At 38.7% G+C, this 17,881-nt stretch overlaps 1 protein-coding gene and 1 long non-coding RNA gene across 10 annotated transcripts in view; both read left to right on the top strand.

Moving 5' to 3' along the window:
• The window catches only part of LOC127472536 (mitogen-activated protein kinase 10), a 196,962-nt gene extending 187,946 nt beyond the window's left edge, over positions 1-9,016 (top strand). For all 9 annotated transcript variants that reach the window (XM_051790947.1, XM_051790940.1, XM_051790943.1 and 6 more), the window contains one exon: positions 1,654-9,016. In XM_051790947.1, coding sequence (XP_051646907.1) covers positions 1,654-1,796 — 143 coding nt within the window. In that variant the 3' untranslated portion in view covers positions 1,797-9,016. The remainder of the gene's footprint in view (positions 1-1,653) is intronic.
• A 237-nt stretch (positions 9,017-9,253) lies between these two features.
• Positions 9,254-17,495, top strand: LOC127472560 (uncharacterized). The gene is made up of 3 exons (XR_007905052.1): positions 9,254-10,547; positions 13,303-13,391; positions 17,001-17,495. It is a non-coding gene; the product is annotated as an uncharacterized LOC127472560 (long non-coding RNA).
• The last annotated feature ends 386 nt before the right edge of the window (positions 17,496-17,881 follow it).

Genomic DNA, 17,881 nt, shown 5'->3' with positions numbered 1-17,881 from the left:
CAAGACAGGCATAGGGTGTTATTTTTTTGGAAACAGCAAAATCTGCAGTTATCTTTTCAGTTATTTCACCCCCAAATCTGTACCACTTTACAGCTGAAGTCTTGGAGGCACTTCCATTGGTGCTTGTTAAATATGCTTCATAAGAGCCCTCTGAGGAAGGAATTCCTGCTTTGCAGCAGGGAAGCTGATGTGTGGCTTGTAACAGTAGCTGTCAAGTCAAGGGCAGAGCCAGGAACAGATCCCAGGAGCTGTTTCTCACCTGCTCTAACCTTCAGCTCTTTTCTTTAATCCTGCAGCCAGTGAGAAGCTTCCTCTCAAACAGCAGATTCATAAATGAGGCTCTTTTTCATCTTTTGAATGCACCTCTGTCATTTCTGTGCCGTCTCACCTGGCACCCATCCCTTCAGGAACAAGCTACTGTAGCACCAGGCAGGTGCTGAGAATAGGAAATGAAGCATTCCTTACTGTCTAGGGCAGCTTTTGGTTGGGTTTCTGAGTGTTAGTGCATAAGTGCTACTTTGTGCTGCTGAATTCTTTAATTCTGTCATTTACGTTTAGTGTGGTTTCATTTGGTTTTGTGGATATTTTTTGAGTCTGGGAGCTTTGGGCCTGCAACAGCAACTATCATGTCTGTGTGTTGTGTCATGTGGAATTGTGCTGAAAGCTAGGAATAACCATAAAAATGCAATTTCCAGAAACTTATGGGCTGAATTCATGCTTGCTGAAAAAAACATAGCTAGGTTTATTGAATTCAGTGGTGCTGAATCAGACAGAGTGTAACAAAATCTTCACCTGTACAATTTCTGCAGTTATTTCTTCAGTTATTTTGCCTAGCTAAGTGGATTGTACATTCATCAAAGAAAGTTGCACAGCAACAGTTTGGTCAAACATCTATTGAACCTACCAGAATTCTTTCCATTTGATTCCTGAGACAGTATCCATGACTTAATGGTAGTCTTCTGTCCAGCACAGTAAACATTTAGAAAGGTAATATACTGTTTAGTCATTAATATAGATAAATTCAGTCATATTTTCACTACACATAGATGCAGTTGTCTTGATTGATTAGTATTTTAATAGAATGTCACATGATTAGATAACATGTAAACATGAAGTAACAGTATTGTACTGGATGCTGAGATATATGTAATGAGTACCTGAATGATGTACATGTACTTAACTCTCTGAAAAACAAGTCTTCTGCCAGAAAATACAGATGATTGCTGTCTGCAGTCACCAGCCAGATGTCATTAAGATTGCTCTGTCTTTTTGCAGCACCTATTAAATTAACTATTTTATTTTCCCAATGTATCAGGAGAGTAAATTAATGTAAGGTTAGTTCTGATGCCATAATGTCTTTGTACTACTACAAGAGCAGAAAGCAGTTCCGATCTGGAGCTTTGAATATTAGTGTTACGAGCTGTAACTTTTCAAAACAGGCTGTTGAGGGAGAGATTTCCTGGTAAAATATTTAATATTATCCAATGCCTAAATTTTGTATGGCCCATTTTCTGCTAATGTTTGCCACTGTTTAAAATGGCCCGTGTACTTACATGCCTGTTGCCACAGGGTAAGTATCCTTTGCTTTTTCAAAACACGACACATTCCGGGGTTTCGGGTTTAATCACGTTGGTGTTCGTTTTCGTAGCACAGGTGCAGCAGTGAACAGCAGTGAAAGCCTCCCTCCATCCTCATCTGTCAATGACATCTCATCCATGTCCACGGATCAAACCCTGGCGTCTGACACGGACAGCAGCCTGGAAGCTTCTGCGGGACCCCTCGGTTGTTGCAGGTGACTAGCCGCCTGCCTGCGAAACCCAGCGTTCTTCAGAGGATGATGTCATTTAGGAGGAAAAATTGATGGGAGTTAAGAGATGAAAAGAATGAGAAATAGTAAACACAAAGATTTAAACGAAACAAACAAACGAAAAAATCTTTTCAGCCTGCTTCTCCTACAGAGTTATGTAATGCAGCTAAGCTCAAGTGTATATTTAACTTATAGTTGCTCTGCTTTGGTCTTCTTCCAGTGATGCTTACCAGGGGGGTAAAAAAAAAAAAAAAAAGGAACTGAAAAATCCTTTTTTTAACCCCCTCCCCACAAGATGTAAAATGAATGGCTGCAAAACCAGCAACCTGCAACTGTCCTTTTCACACTGGCATGACAAGGTGTGCAGTAGCCACTCTCAAACATACGAGTGTACATCTGCCTTCACTCTCTGTTCTGTCGTCTGCCCAGTGAGGCAGACAGAGATATACATGCATTTTTCTCCATATAGGAATAGCACATACCCACACGTGCCAAGAGAATTCTGGCAGTGTATGCAGCTGTGTGCCCACAGGAACACACACATCTGCATACGTACTTAGTGTGCACCCCACAACCATAAATGGCCCATTTCAGGTGAACTGCATAACTACACATTTGTGATATTACCAGTGTATATTCTATTTGTTTGTTCATTGATGAGGTTGCATATCATGTATGAGGACTTGTGGAAGTGTAAATAACCACATAGAACTGTGTCTCCCTCAGACACTTGAAGATGTAGCACCAAAATTTCTGCTGAGAGTTGTATATATATTTTGAAATAATAAGCAGTTTTACTGAAGGAAGAAGCCACAGAGCTTCATAGAAAAATGTTAGTTTGTGAATGTTAAGACTTGTTGTTCTGATTTTTAGAGCAGACACACCAAGCTGAGACCAGGTTAGAAGGAAGCACATGTATCTTTGCAAGCTACAGGGAACAAGAATGAAGGTTTTTTTATGCATGTCTAAACCCAGAAAGATTTATCTCAGTAAGCAACTTTTCCTGTCACTGTTAAGTGAGTTATCATCTTAGGTCATAGATAGGCTCGCTATTATGAATTACAGGTATGTTTGTAAGTTAGAGGGTTGGGGAATGAGCAGATTGTGATATATGATTATGAAAAGGACGTGCAACAGCTTGTTTTTATTTTATGTCTAGGTCTTTACTAGGTTAGATAGAGAAAGGATATTTGCGGCCCACTCTCCCTCAGTGTATGTTTGTGGCTTAGAGGTTGTTTTCCCTTTAAATCATTTGCTATCAGGGACCTCTGCTACTAAGAGAACAGACCTTCTCCAGGTGCTTTTGGCTGTTCATTTGCTCATGACAAATCATCAGGCTCCCCAGGAATTTTTAGCAGCTGTGTTACATGGAAAAGAACCACGGAGCGCATGGGTCTAGTATTCCTATTTTCTAAGTAATAGCAAAGGTTACCATTCAGCTGGTGCTCTGGATGAAAGGGATGCAATCAGGGGTCTTAGGCAGTTTTGACAAGTTCCAAAGAACCCAACAGTGACCGAATATCAAATTGAATTTACCAGGTAATAATCCACAGGGTTTCCAATGGTAAGTAACAGCAAGTGTTTTTACCAGAGAATGACAAGAGTTTGTGCAAAATTTCATAACAATTGAATATTTTTCCTGCCAAAACAGCAATTAGCATTCTCCACTGCAAGGTCATTGTTACCTGAGTTGGAAATTAAGTAAAATCTGAATCATCTGTCCTGTTACCAAAGTGTGCCATGTAAACTGAAATGAGCTAAATTGTACTCTAATACTTTTCCAAATGTCAGAGAGAGAAACTGTTTAGAATATGTTAGTGGATATTTTAAATCCACTAGTTCTTATGTATTCAAAATTCTACCAAAATAGGATTGTTCTATTGGGTGGCTTACCAGCCTGCCATTCTGTGGTAGGAGAAAAAATTGAGTATCAAGTCAGATTTTGTTTAAAGGGAAGAAAGGAAGAAAAGATTTCTCCCCAGGATGGGGAGAAGGAGAGGTAAAAATTAAGTGGATATCAAATAATTTCAGATTTGATAAGTCTGAGCTGTATCAGAATTGCTATAGGAAGTGGTTTTTTCTCCCTGGTTGTATTTTTGGTAGATTTTTATTGAAATTTTTTTGAGAATAAAATTAGGTTGATCATGTTCTAAAAACTCAGAGCAGTAATTTTTAAAGCAATAATTTACTACTGCTAAATATATTTAGCAATATTCTCTCTTAAGCCATGAAACATCAAGTCATTATTGAGTGCTGTAACTCTCACTTCAAAGCCAATGATCATAAAAATATTAAAAGGTAACAGCAAAGCTCTGTAGGTATGTAGGCAATAACACCAAGGGTGACTTCTTAGCAATAATGAAATGTATCACCTCCAGATTTAACTAATCATAGATATATATTAATAATATTCAGGTAACTAATATCTGCTTTACATTCCTTAGTGTGCACCATTTGAGTGTGTTATTTAAACAAAACTCAACCAAGTATCTCAAAGAGGCAAAGCTGTAGTAAGGAACTGCAAACACACCACCAATGTAAACCGTAGAAACTTGGAGTAGCCACAGTTCATTGCCAGCGGTATTATGGAGATATGACACAGGCAACAGCAGAGAAACCATTTGCAGTAGATGGATACTTGTAGATCTCTCATGTTTCACCTACTGAAGCCAAAAAACATACTCTTGGTCCCATGGTATAATTCAGTCTTGTTTGGGTTCATGAAGGCTGGGTGGAGAACCATAGAAAATGTCCTTTGGTCGGTGCTGAATGAACCCACATCACAGGAGTTCCAGAGCTTTATTCCCAGCAGCCCTGATTCTGCTAAGCACCAGTGCTTGTTCAAACACTTGATGGAAACTATAGGGATGCATACATAATTTTAACTAGCACGTGCTTTTGTCCTTTGCTCAGCAATGGCTGACATCAGCATGTGCTTAAGTGCCTTGCTGAAATGGGGCCTAAAAGAATTACTGCATCTCTTTTTGTCCTCAAATTAGTCTCCTTTATGGGAAGCTCTGTCTAGGGGAGGAGACTTGGAGCTGTCCACATTGGACACTAGAAAAAAAGCCATCAATGAAGAAAAGCATTAGTTCTTTACAATTCTGGTCCTTGTATGTCCAAACTGAAGTAGTGACCATCAAGCAGGAATAGCATCCTTTGTTTTGCTTTGTGCCAGGGATTTGGTGCTGTCAAGCTGATACAGTATAACAGTGCAGGTACTTTTGAATTAAAGATTATAGTGATGATGTTCTGAGGCTGTCTTAAGGGAAACAAATTTTATTTTCTGATTCTAGAAGTTTTGATACCCTTCTCTTCAAGTGTGTTCCCCTTTACTCCAACATTTTGTTCAGCTTGAAAATAATAAATGCTTTTCTTATTTTTGCCATTGATCTTTAAAATCTACTTCTGTTTAAAATGTTACTAAATGTGGTACTTGAGCAACAATTTTCACTTAATTCTCTGAGGTTTACAGTTGTAAGCATGATTGCCACCACTCCAGAGACGAAGGAAATTGGGAAGCAAGAGATCTATGACAGATGTTCCAAGGTATTTAGGCACTAAGGAGGCAATCAGAAAGCCTGTGCCAGAAGTGGCATCGTCCTGAAGGGCAGCTGGACACCTTGGTATTTTTGAAAATATGCCCAAGAGCCTATTGATATCTTAAGTGCCTGAAATTTTGTCCCAAGTGGCTTACTTGAGCCATGTATGTAGCTATGAGCTGGGTGAGGAGAATGGCAGAAGCATTTTAACTATCAATGGCTGCTCAGAGCACTAGCTGCAAGAAATACCATTGAGAAGGTATAGAGGAAAGTTGCTGCAAAACATTCCTGCTTTATTTTCAGGTGGAGTACTTCTGGATAGATGAGAAACAAAAAGAAAGGAAAAAGTCAGAATGGCTCGTAAAAGACCCTTTGTCCATTTTCTTTTGCATTGCTGAGTTTAAATGAGGATGAGGTATTGATTTGTTACAAGTTGATGCAAGATTATACATGTTTTCAATCCATAATTTTTGGTAATTTTTGAAAACAGTCTTCAGATACTGACTTGGTAACTGGAATAGTATGTTGTGAGTTTTGACTATATTCCATTAAATTGTAATGTATCTTTAGAGAGTTCAGATATTTGAGTTGGTCGCACACTGATTTATGGGAATTGCATTGTGGTTGATGATCCCCCCCTATTATCTAGAATTCCATGACATGCATAGATTTAGGAATCTTAGCAAGATGCATTACATGAAACGGAGCTTAAACTGGAGTGCAAGTGTGGTAATGTGTTTAAAAAAACCAACCAACCAAAAGCTGCAGAAAGCCTGAACAGGTTTTCCAAGCCCTAATGCACTGATGGTTTTCCTCTGGAAATCCCCAGTTCCTGCCCAACATTGGCTGCCAGGGGTGACACAAGCTAGATGATCATGTCACTATGTCGCTCTTCCAAACTTATAACCAATTTGGTTTTGTCTTCACATATGTTGCTTTACCTTCTAACTTTGGGCTAATGCTAGTGAAGAAATTAGACCTGTTGCAGTGCCTTTAGGGAGTTTTCTAAAGTAGTGCTACTTAACTGATTCAGATTGTATTATATATTTGGCAGTGAGCACCAGTGGTTTCTTTTCCAATTCTTTTCCGTATTTTCTCATGAAAAATGTGCTAATAGCAAATTTTAGAACTACCTGATAAAGTCATTTTCAGCAAATCTCCGAAATTTTTTATTAAAGAAAAAAAGGTGTTTTGAGTATTCTGAAATTATTGTGAAATGTGATTGGAATATTTTAATTCAAAATAACTTCTAATAATGAGTGTTAGCTTATTTATATTACAAACTTTATAGTATTTCAAAAGATCAAAAATTTCTTTCATTTCAGGTATATTTATATTTCTTTCTTCATGCTTATTGAGATTTTAAAATTTTGTGTGAATTCAAACATGCAAAACCAACCAAACAAAAAAGACATTTTGCAACAAACTCTGTGCTTCCAGGGAGAGCAATACAAAAGAACACCTGCAGGGAAGAATTAGAGGGTATTTTTAATAGTCTGGCAAAAAAAAAAGTCTGAGTTAATGGTTCATTTTCTGTTTAGGCTCTTATTTTTCTTTGCTTCTGTATGTGTCTGTAGGAAAGAGAGGGTGTACATAGGGATGTGATTTTCAGAACCTCTGTTCTACTCAGTGTGAATAAAGAGAGTAGTTGTAATATAACCACACATCTTCAAGAATCTGATGGCTGTGCTTATTTGAACTTCCACCACTTTGCAAAGGACACAGTGAATTGCAAGCTCAAGGTGATCTTTTTCACACACACACAAAGAAAATTGTTGTGCAGTAGGTTTGAATATTATACAAATATGTAATGTCTTAATTAGTAAGATGCTTGGGGGAGGCAGGGGAATGGTGAATGTGTCATCTTCACTGATAAGCTGGAAAACAGACCTGTCCAGTGGAATTTAGTGGAATTCTCTTGATGTATTAGGAACTTGCCAATGTGGTCTGATTTTTTTTTTCTTTTTTTGTTGTTGGTTTGGTTTTTTTTTAATTAACTATTGATTGCAAGAGGTGAAATGTTTAACTTAATGCATGTTCAGGCTCATTGACCCATGGCAAGTTTGAGTTTTAAAGAGGGTTTGATTTGACAAAAGAATGTTGAAAAACTTCAACTGAGGCTAATGGTGCCTTTTTACTTGAGAGGGAAAAGCTGAAAAGCACATATTGAAGTAAGACACAGTCAATTTGGGAAATAAATGTATCCCTACCATGCTTATCATTTCAGACAGGTCTCTTTTGCTAATTTTCACTGAACAGGGCCATTCTTGTCTTCTGGAAAGCAAGATATTTATAATGTAAATAGTTGTATTGATTTTTTTTCCCTTCCTCTGTAACTAATATGTAATAATCCAACATGCTATTTCTGTTAAAATCTTTTACAATAAGGCCGCTGTATGCCTAAATATGGTTGACCTCTGACCTTCTCCTAAGTCAGTCACATGCTGATAAAGGAGGGTGCTGGAAGTTTCAGTGTACATATAGAATCATGTATATTTAGTAAATTGGGTAAGTGGGACTTATGGCCAGTATACATTAAGCCACAACAGTAACAAAGCTCCAGATCTTAACTAGCAAAAACAACTGTTCACCTTGCCATGTCCATCCTGTAATAAGATCTAAGTTGCACCTGCCTGTAGTTCTGCATGATCAGACTTCAAAGTATAACTAACAAGATCTGTAATGTATCAGTGTTGATAAACGTAGTTGTAAAAAAAAAAAAAAAAAAAGAAAAGAAAAAAAAAAGAAAAAAAAAAGAAAACCAAAAAAACTCGACCAACAAAAGAAAATCAACAGCAGCTCAGTATCAAGACTGGAAGATGAGACATGTCCGATTTTGTTGCACAGTTATAGCTGAAGAGAACAACCGATGTCAGTCAGCAGAAATGGACTACAGTAAGAGATTTGTTAAGGAACCAACATTATTTCCATATTGTTTTGTTCTTACCCTGTTTACTTTGACCATCTGTTGTTCCCTGTTCCACAGGGGACAACAGGGCCTCAGTGATCAGTGTTTTATGGGTCAATGTCACATTAATGATTTCCAATTTCTGTTTGTTTAGCAATTACTGAACTAAGATGGGACTCTCATGTTCTCCCATGTGTCCAAAGGAATCCTGTCAGAGCTTCCTCATGAGGATACTCTTCTCACTGCTGTCTTGACTCCTGTCAGTTGAATGACTTTGCAGTGTTCCCAGTAAACAGCACAACGCAGCAAATATAATGACTGAGGGCTTAATTGCGGGCACGTTGTGGATCTGTACTTTCACTGGGGCTCAAAGTCATGCAGGGACAGGACTCAGTTGAAACATGGTATGTACTCTATGCATGACGCCTATATTACACCTTTATGACCTTATAGTGGTAAAACTGCTGATCTTTACGGATGTGGATTTGGACCATCTTTTTTTTCGGAGGAAAATTGTAGTGAACCTCCGTCCTTATCCCACAAACCACTTGCTCCTATCCAGAGCAGCTAAATGGAAGTTAAAATGGTGCAAGGGCCTTCTGGGGGCCGTGCACAGGGGTGAATTTCATGCTGTTTGAATGTGATCTTGCCAAAAAGCCTGTATGTCTAGCAGGGGAGACTGTGACTGTCCTATAAGGAGTGTTTGTGTTGTTTACTTTAAAACAAGCTTTGCTAATTAAAGTAGTGTATTCCGGAGTCCTATTTGAATGGCATGAAGGGTATCAATGAAGAAGATACAAAGTATGCTCCTACAGCTCTCCTGGCTTCTTGTTTCTTTTCCTTCAGCCCTCTCTAGGGGACACAGATAAAGCTGTAAACATGTGGACGTTGCCAGGATTACTAAATTCGGTAATTCAGCGCCTTCTGATGGGCTTCATTTAAGAAGCATTTACAGCACTACATAAATATAAAGGTATCTTAAGACACACGAGATTCAGACTTTTTGTCTTTAAGTAGCTTCAGAGTCTGTTCCTCTGGTTGACTGAGTAAAAAATATTGGGGGTGGGGGGAGAATGACCACATGACTGGATAGAATGAAGGAAATCTGTCAAGTAAAAGCTAGTCCTTCTACCATCTCTCTCTCCATTAAAAAAATTTTAAACAAAATCAAGCCAAAAACAACAAACCCATTAAAAAAACCAAACAAAAAATCATAACCCCCAAACCACCATGCCAACTGCAGAGTTACTGTTTGGAGACTCATTTTTCACAAAGTTGAACACACTTCACTCTAGGTGAAAAAAAGAACAAATAGGAGAGAGGTGCTATCTTTTTGGGAAACATTGCTGGTTTTTTTCAATTCTTGCACAAGCTATCTATGTCCATAATATTTCCCAGCAAGTCAAAGCATAGTACACAAAGGACATTTTTATATTTGGATTTATCATGTGTAGGGATGAAAATTAAAATCACAATCAGCCTTCTGTCAAAACAATTTGAAGGGGGGACCTATAGAAAAGAATGAATTAAAGCACTTGTAAGCACTGTAAGAAAAAGAAATTCTTAAAGTTGTTTGTACTTAAATGTCATTTTAAGCATACTACACACAGCTGACTTGCTAAAAAAAAGATTTGCTAAAAAAAAGCAAGTTTTGTTTGCTCTGACTAGCTAAAAAAAAAAAAAAGACAATTTTCAAGGTCTTTTTTTCTCCCAGCTTGTATATGCAGAGATTGGCCAAGCTACAACATATAATAGAAACCTCTGATTTCCAGTGGCTAGAGAATTTTGACTTTTTGATTCTTATCGTAAAATAAGGGGACCCATTTCTTATAGGGACCAGCTTTTTAGTTTTATGGGGTACCTTTTGAGAGAGTTGAAGAGTCCTCTTTTTTGAGAGGTTTGCCTTTTTCAGGAGTCAAAATGTGTGATTCGTGTCACTAAACATGCGGTACACATAATTTAATCCAGATCTGAAGCTGTATCTGGGATTTAGCTTCCACGTAACCCAGAGTCCTAAATTCCAGAAAATCCGAAGTTGTATATGAACAGGAATGTCTCCTGCAATGCTCCTTGATATTCAAGGGGAAGTACCTTTCACAGCATCATAGCAGCTTTGGAATTTTTCTTCAGTCAGCTTGTGTGCTGGCCTGAACATCTCCTGCGTGGTGAGAGGCCGGACGTGTGGGACGCTGATGAGCTGCAGCGGATCAATGGACTCGTCTGTGCGGAAGGAGATCCGGGTGCCTCTGCAAAACTCCCTCTCTGCTGGAGGCAAAATAATGGGATGAAGGTCAGTGAACAACCTTGCGCTCAAGCTGATGAACATTTCCTATGGTGCTGTGAGGCCTGTTTGGATGCACTGAGTCCAGCCCACAGGCCCCTCACAGTACCTATGGCTGTTGTAATCCCTGTGTGGGACTCGCTTTCTAGTTTGGTGACAGAGTTCAAGTTTTGCTTCTCCTGTGGAACCTTCTGCTGAAGGCTGTTCAGGGTTTACTGTTTCTATGTTTGTTCTGGTACTTAGAAAGCAACAATTCTGCAGGCTTCGTTCACTGCCCTGTGGCTGGGGTTCAAGTACATGTAGATAGAGACTGGCATTATGTTGCTTTTCAACACGCTTTCCCAACCTCTCTGTTAACGGTACAGCTTGGAGCCTGAACTGCAAAACTGCTCTGCCTCCAAGAAAACATGATTGTCAGTAAGGAGCCAGGGAGGAAATTAATTAATTAATTAAATTAATACCAATTTCCTATGTATTTGTCTTATTTTGAAATTGACTGCTGGGAAGCAGTAAGTGTTGTTTGTCTCTTGATGCTTCCATATGATGTTCTGTCCACATTCCTGGAGTACTTATATATGAAATAGAAATTAGGGTGCTTGATAAAAGAGCTCTCTTTCTGAATATGTCTATTTAATGGATAGACTGGGGCTTTTGTTAAGTAAGTCCCATTATGGGGAACGGCTGGCTGTTGCTGTCTGGAAGATTTTAGCCTTTCTTGCATCATAAGCTTGGCACTAACAATGGGGGCATTTAACATTCCTCCAGGCTAAATTTAAAATGTGTGAAATTATTCCCGTCTCTACTTCATATCTGTCATTGGAGAATAAGGGAAATTATCTTTGATACTTACAAACTTACGAGGCAGGAATTACAAAGAAGTAACTGCTGCACCAAATACTCCTTCGTTTTCCAGAACAATTGATGGTTTAAAGTGTGGATGAGGTAAAAAGCTGTACAATGACCCCTTTCTGCTGTTAGCCCTAGCTAGGTAAAGACATGTCTGATGTTACAAAATTAAGTTGTTAAGAAAAAGAAATTGATGGCAGATGCTATGAAAACATCTTTAAGTCCTGATTTGCCATCAACAAATGTTCAGAAACATTACCTCTGGAATTTTTTATCTTGGAAAATATGTTTATGCCCATACTTTGAAAGATCTATCCTCAGAATTATCTAGATGATATTCAACCTTTTTAGTTCAGTTGCACCATCTTAGAAGGAAAAGGATATGTTTAAAATGTCTCATCAGAATGTTAAATCACAGCTAGAATAAAGGTTCATTTTTTGGTTTTTTTTTTTGTTTGGTTTGTTTTGTTGGGTTTTTTTGTTGTGTGGGTGTTTTTTAATATGAGTAATTACCAAAAAAAGTGCCCTAATAGTAAAAGTCCTGGAGGTATGTTATCACAGGGTGCTGTTAAATGTGCCCTCCCCACAACTGTTTTCCAGAGGGAGCAGTCTGTCTTTCAGGGAAAGATTTGTGGATGTAGGTGCTCAGGGAGAATGGAGACACTTAACATCAGCCTCAATTCAGACTTAACAGGGTTTGAGCACAGAAAAATTCAGAGTATGTCCAGAAGCTCCCTTCAGTAAAATTGAAAGTAAAATTGAAACATGTCACTGAGTGGACTGAAGGATGAAGCTCTGGTTTTAAAATCAATGAACATTATGAGAAACACTCCAGGAGTCAAACCTAATACTACTGCATTTCAGAGCTCCAAGCAGCCAAAACACTGTCCAAATTCTTTTTCAAAAGCCTAATTCCATGTAACAGGCCAGAATGCATACCCGTGTTCTCACAGCAGGAATACCCCGAAATTTTTAGTGTATGTCTGTCTGAAATGTCAGTTAGCTGAAGGATGATAATGATTCTTTGCATAAAGGAAAACGCTTATTTTTGGCCATGTGCAGACCTCCCATCTTTTTTTCATCAGAAAGGAGAAAAAATAACATCTGGAACAACTCTACAACACAATACCATGCTGCTGGCTGCAGGTGGGTCGGTGGGAGAATGCTGGTCAGCACAGTTGTACTCACCAATTTCAGCTTTCTGATATTGTGTCACAAGCGCAAGGCAGGGCTAGTGAACATGGCAATAAAATTACTGCATGTATTGCTAAATTAATTCATTTGCCAACATTGTCACGTGATTTCTGAAATATACGAAGGAAGTTTTAATTTCCTTTTTTTGGCCATAATTACTAGCATGAACAAATTGACAGCATGACCATGCTGTCTGTCAGTTTTATTGTAGGTTTTCTAGGCGTTTAGCACAAAGGTAAACACATGTGCTGCAAGAATTCACTACCACTGTTATGTAGCACAAAATCCAGCATGACTGTGATTGTACATCAAATTTGCACAGCGTTGTGACCAATTCATGGGATCATCCAGTAAGTGGGGAGGAAAAAAAAATTAAAAAATCAGAGTGTGCAGTGCAAAGAGGTTTTTTTTTTAAACCAGGAAGACAGTCCTGGTTATCCCAGCTTCTGCTCCGTGTTAGGTCAGATCCCTTACCTCAGGTTAATTCTGCGGTCATCTTGCTCCTCTGAATGTGGTGTTGCAGAGCTGTAGCAACACGGCAGCCCTGGAATTTTTCTTCACTCAGGTTGTGTGACACAGACAGAGCTCCCTTCAGCAAGGAGCATGCACGGTACAGGTGAAGAGTGACACCTAAAGGCAGAAATGTGCTCAAGGCTCCGGCAAGGGCAACATTCAGCCAACGCTTCAGCCTGTAAATCATCTGCTTGTTGTATTTCTTCTCCAGCCAGACTGACTCGAGACACTTCATCGTGTTGTCTGGAGCGTTTCTTGGATGCTCCAGAATTATGGACAAAGCATAATTCTACGTTGTCAGTAAGTTTTTGTTATTTTTCTTGGTTTTCCAATAATGAATGTCTGTAAATGGCTCCCTGTAGCACAGGGGATAACAAGAAATATGGTCAAGTGAACAGAACTGAGGGGTAGATGACAGTGGTGCTAAGCCAATTGGGTATGTGGGTACTTTTGGCCACCATCTATCTCTTCAAAACTACTTGGAGTTCTGGATGTAAAAGACCACAAAGAATTTAGATGATTACCTTTTATGACTTTTCACCTGTCTGGTCTGTGACCAACTTGAAATTTTATGGTGACAAATTCTTCCAACAGAGCACGCAAAGATACATCCAAATACATGTTAGTGTGTTTATCTTCCCTTTAGAGAGCTCAGCCTTTAGACAGTGGTACAATTGGCCAACACTATCATATTGGGAAATTGCTTTCAAATCTCTGCTCTATCTGTTGTGTTGTTTTTTTTCATTTTTATGTCCACTTTAATGGAAAGGCATTCTCTGAACCATACCATAGGTATGCCTTCCTTCAATTTCTGTTAATATTATAAACAAGATCACAGATTCAGGAAATGGTTTGGGTTGGAAAGGACCTTAAAGATCACCTAGTGACCAACCCCCCAGCCATGGGCAGGGCCATCTTCCACTAGACCAGGTTGTTCAGAGCCCCATCCAGCTTGGCTTTGAACACTCACAGGGATGAGGCATCCACAACCTCTCTGAGCAACCTGTGCCAGTGCCTCACCACCCTCACAATTTCTTCCTAATATCTAATCTAAACCTGCCCTTTTTCAGTTTAAAGCCATTCCCCCTTGTCCTGTCACAATACTACCTTGTAAAAAGCCCATCTCCAGCTCTTTTGTAGCCCCTTTGGGTACTGGAAGGTGCTATAAGGTCTCCCTGGAGCCTTCTCTTCTCCACACTGAACAGCCCCAATTCTCTCAGCTTGTCCTCACACAGGATGTGCTCTAACCCTCTGATCATCTTCACGGCCTCCTCTGGACCCACTCCAACAGGTCCATGTCTTTTCTGTGCTGAGGACTCCCATGCTGGATGCAGTACTCCAGGTGGGGTCTCACCAGTACCACCAAACTACAGAAATCAACCTTGTCATATATTAATTAGTCCTTACCTCTATAACAAATTCTTTAGCAGTGGAGGCAGTCAGAAGTGGCAGACTGAAAGAAATCATACATGACCACTGTGAGTAATACTGTTTTAGGCTAAACTTTCATTTAGCTCTGTACAACTGAAGCTGATGCTCCCACACAGAGCAAACATTATGACATTTAAAAAACCATGCATCTTGCCAAGTGATACAGCTTTTAATCTTCTGTTTTATGCTCTAGTGCCTTTATTTATTAGGGGATACTCCATCAGCTCAGGAAATGAGTTCTCTTAAAGATAATAGCATTCAGTAATTATCACATCTCTCATTTCCCTATGTCAGAGAAGCCATTTAAAATGATGATCACATCCAAATTCCTGCTACATTGCCTGTAAGAGGTGTATGACAAGTAAAGAAAAAAATGTTACTGAATCAACATTGCAATCTTGCTATGAGGAGCTAATGAGTTTGCATTTCATAGTGAAGTGCATGCAAGGAATTCATATTTTCATTGATTTGCTGTCATAGGTGATACACAGTTAATATACAGAGAACAACTACATAATATAGTAAATGCACACAAGAGCACTTTGGTTTTTTTGTTCACAGAAGAGCATTAGGAGGAAGAACAGTCAGAGCAACAACAACATGGAAACTAAATCAAAAATTGCAATTAATTCAACAAGCTAAATGGAAAATACTTCCTTACCAAATTTTTAGTAAAACAGAATCCAGTAAGGCCTGTCTCAGGTGGTGAGTTTCTGTCAGGTGTTTCTTTAAGTGCTGTGTGTGTGTAAGTCATATCACAATGCTTAAAATGTTTGAAGGCAAGTTAGGAAAGTAAATGACATTGCATATAGGCAGCAGTTCATTTCAATTAATGTGGTGTTTGGAGAAAATATCCCTGGAAACATTTTGGCACAATAGCTTTTTTTTTTTTTCCTTACAACATAACACTGAAATATGGGTGTAGACTTGCCCCCAGGTTACTGCAATGCTGAGGAAATTTTATGTTCTCTTCCTTCCATTCTTTTTAACTATTGAAGAGTACAATTGCTTCAGTAGTATTAACAAACTAATCTACCAGAGTGGGAGTTTTTTTGCAATTACTCAAGTGTTTATGTGAGAATGCATTGGATGTTTTTAGCAGTTTTTATGTTGAAAGAAAATACAGCAGGTTGTTAAGACTGAAGGACAATCATTTCAGTCAAGTTGTGCTAATAAACTGAAAATAAACACTAATGAACTGACATGCTACTTGACTGCTGAGCAGCTGGTTGAAACAGCTCTGAAACTATAAGCAATTTGGTTGTTGATGCTGTGTTCAGCATTTTTAGCTGATGAATAAACATCTGACAGCCGTGCTGGCTGTCATCACTCTTCTAGGAAATACCAAGTTAAATGAGCACAATAGAACAAAACAACACCCAGTAATTGTAAACAGTCTCCCTGTAGGCAAATGGTTGTTCATAATATCAAATCAGAACTTCACCTTCAGCTCAGGTCAAAAGTTGGTTAAATAGCACATGTCCTTTTGGAGCGTTAGGCCTTTGTAACCATGTGTGAGACTACCCCTAAAACACCTACCCATATGAATGCACATCATGGGTAGGGAAAACTGGAAAGCTGGGGATGGCCAATGCGTTGTCCCACCGTCTTCTAATTCTGTGTAGGGCTCTGAGAACAATTGTTGTTTTGGGGGTTGTGGCCTTTGATGTCAAATAATTCAAGTTGTAGGTTTTGCTTCAGTTGGCACACGATGTTTTCCCTGAGGTTCAGTAATGTGAACCAGAATGTTTATTGTCACACAGATTAAGAACTAGCCTATGGTTTGCCTGTGGGAGCCCTTCTCTAACTAACTCATATAGTTCTGACCTACCCATTGAGAGAGTTTCAAACTTAAAAGACTAAGGCGGGCAGCTCCTAAGGCTGAGAAAGAAAATTACTATTCCTCAGCTGAGCAGGTCTTAAAATAGCAAACAAAAGAACTAATGTAATGGGGATAAAAGTATGGGAGGTGTACTTTTATCCTATAAAATACTGTTTAAAGTTTAACACTTTCTCTCTGTGTTCTTGATACACTAAAAACTCATCCTTCCCTTTCAGGACAAAAATGTTGTAGGAGCAGAGTTCATTGGTGTGATGCATTAGTCTCCTACTCATCTCAGTCATAGATGCCAGAGCATCATAGAGTTAAAACCTCAATGAGAAAGGGAAATTCAGGTACTTGCTGCAGTCATTTCTGCACCTCAGACCTCATGTGTACATTCTGCTATACTAACACCACTCACACAGGTCCAAGGTTGTATCCCTTCTTCAAGCAAAAACTCTTCCTTCATTGTCTGAGGAGATTTGGCTGAACAGGGGCAGAACCAAGGTCAAGCCTTATATACAGATGGAGGTGGAGAAAGAAACTGCTTAACTGCTGAGATTAAATGTAATTATTTTCTGTAAAATAACTAAAATAGCGGCTCAAGTGGTTTTGGCTCATTTTTCTATTTTACTGATAGTGACTGATTTTTTCAGGTGTGAGAAGGAGTTAAACGCACAGTTTCTCTTCAGCAGTGTGGTGTAAGAGTCTGGCAGCTCCATCCCCTTCTCTGCTTCCTGAACCACCAACCACCACCAGACTTTTCAGAAAAGTATAGTCATTTCAGAAAATTACTTACCTGTGTCCTCTATCCTGGACTAATTATATTTTTTCAGAAGGAAGAACCAAAAAGACACAAGACTTAAAAATTTCTTTGCATGAATAACTACTGTGTGTATGTGATTGAAAATAAAAGCAAGTCTTTAAAATCATAGAATCCTAGTGTGGACTGCTTCATGCACTTTCACCTCTCAAGCCCTGCTTTTCAAGAGCACTATCAAATGCAGTGCAGTCATGTTGGGCAATTGCTCTCTGGACGACAGTGAAGCAAATAAAAAATACTTTGCCTTGCAATTTAGATATACTGGATATAGTTAGTTTCTGTATTGTGGTAATACTCTGGCTTGTGGTGGTAAATATTTGACATGATACAATATTTTTAGCCACTTCCTTGACAAGATAATTGAAGATTGAATAATACGCTGAAGTAGAAAACAATTTACTGCCAAGGTTAATTCTATTTTGTTTCTTTTCTAATACTTTGGTATTGAGGAATGGTATAAAAATGTTCCCTGTGCTTACTTTAGTGCTTTGATTACAACTGTTTTTTAAACTGATGAAATCCATTTACAACCAGAACTCACTTTGGTTTTCCTCCAAATACTGTGCATAAATACTTCTTATACAAAGCTGTAATATTTATTTAATGAAAGATTGAATTGGAATGGAAATAGGAAGATACTCTCAGTTTTAAAAAAAATTAAATGCTTTTCATGTTTTATCTTGGCCATTTGTTATTTTGCAGCTTTGGTTAGTA

The sequence above is a fragment of the Manacus candei genome, unplaced genomic scaffold, assembly GCF_025592945.1.
Source record: "Manacus candei isolate 608988 ecotype Guabito, Panama unplaced genomic scaffold, ASM2559294v1 h1tg000028l, whole genome shotgun sequence".
In the NCBI taxonomy this organism is placed as follows: domain Eukaryota; kingdom Metazoa; phylum Chordata; class Aves; order Passeriformes; family Pipridae; genus Manacus; species Manacus candei.
Note: the sequence above shows the minus strand (reverse complement) of the source record. Positions and strands in the feature narration are given on the sequence as shown.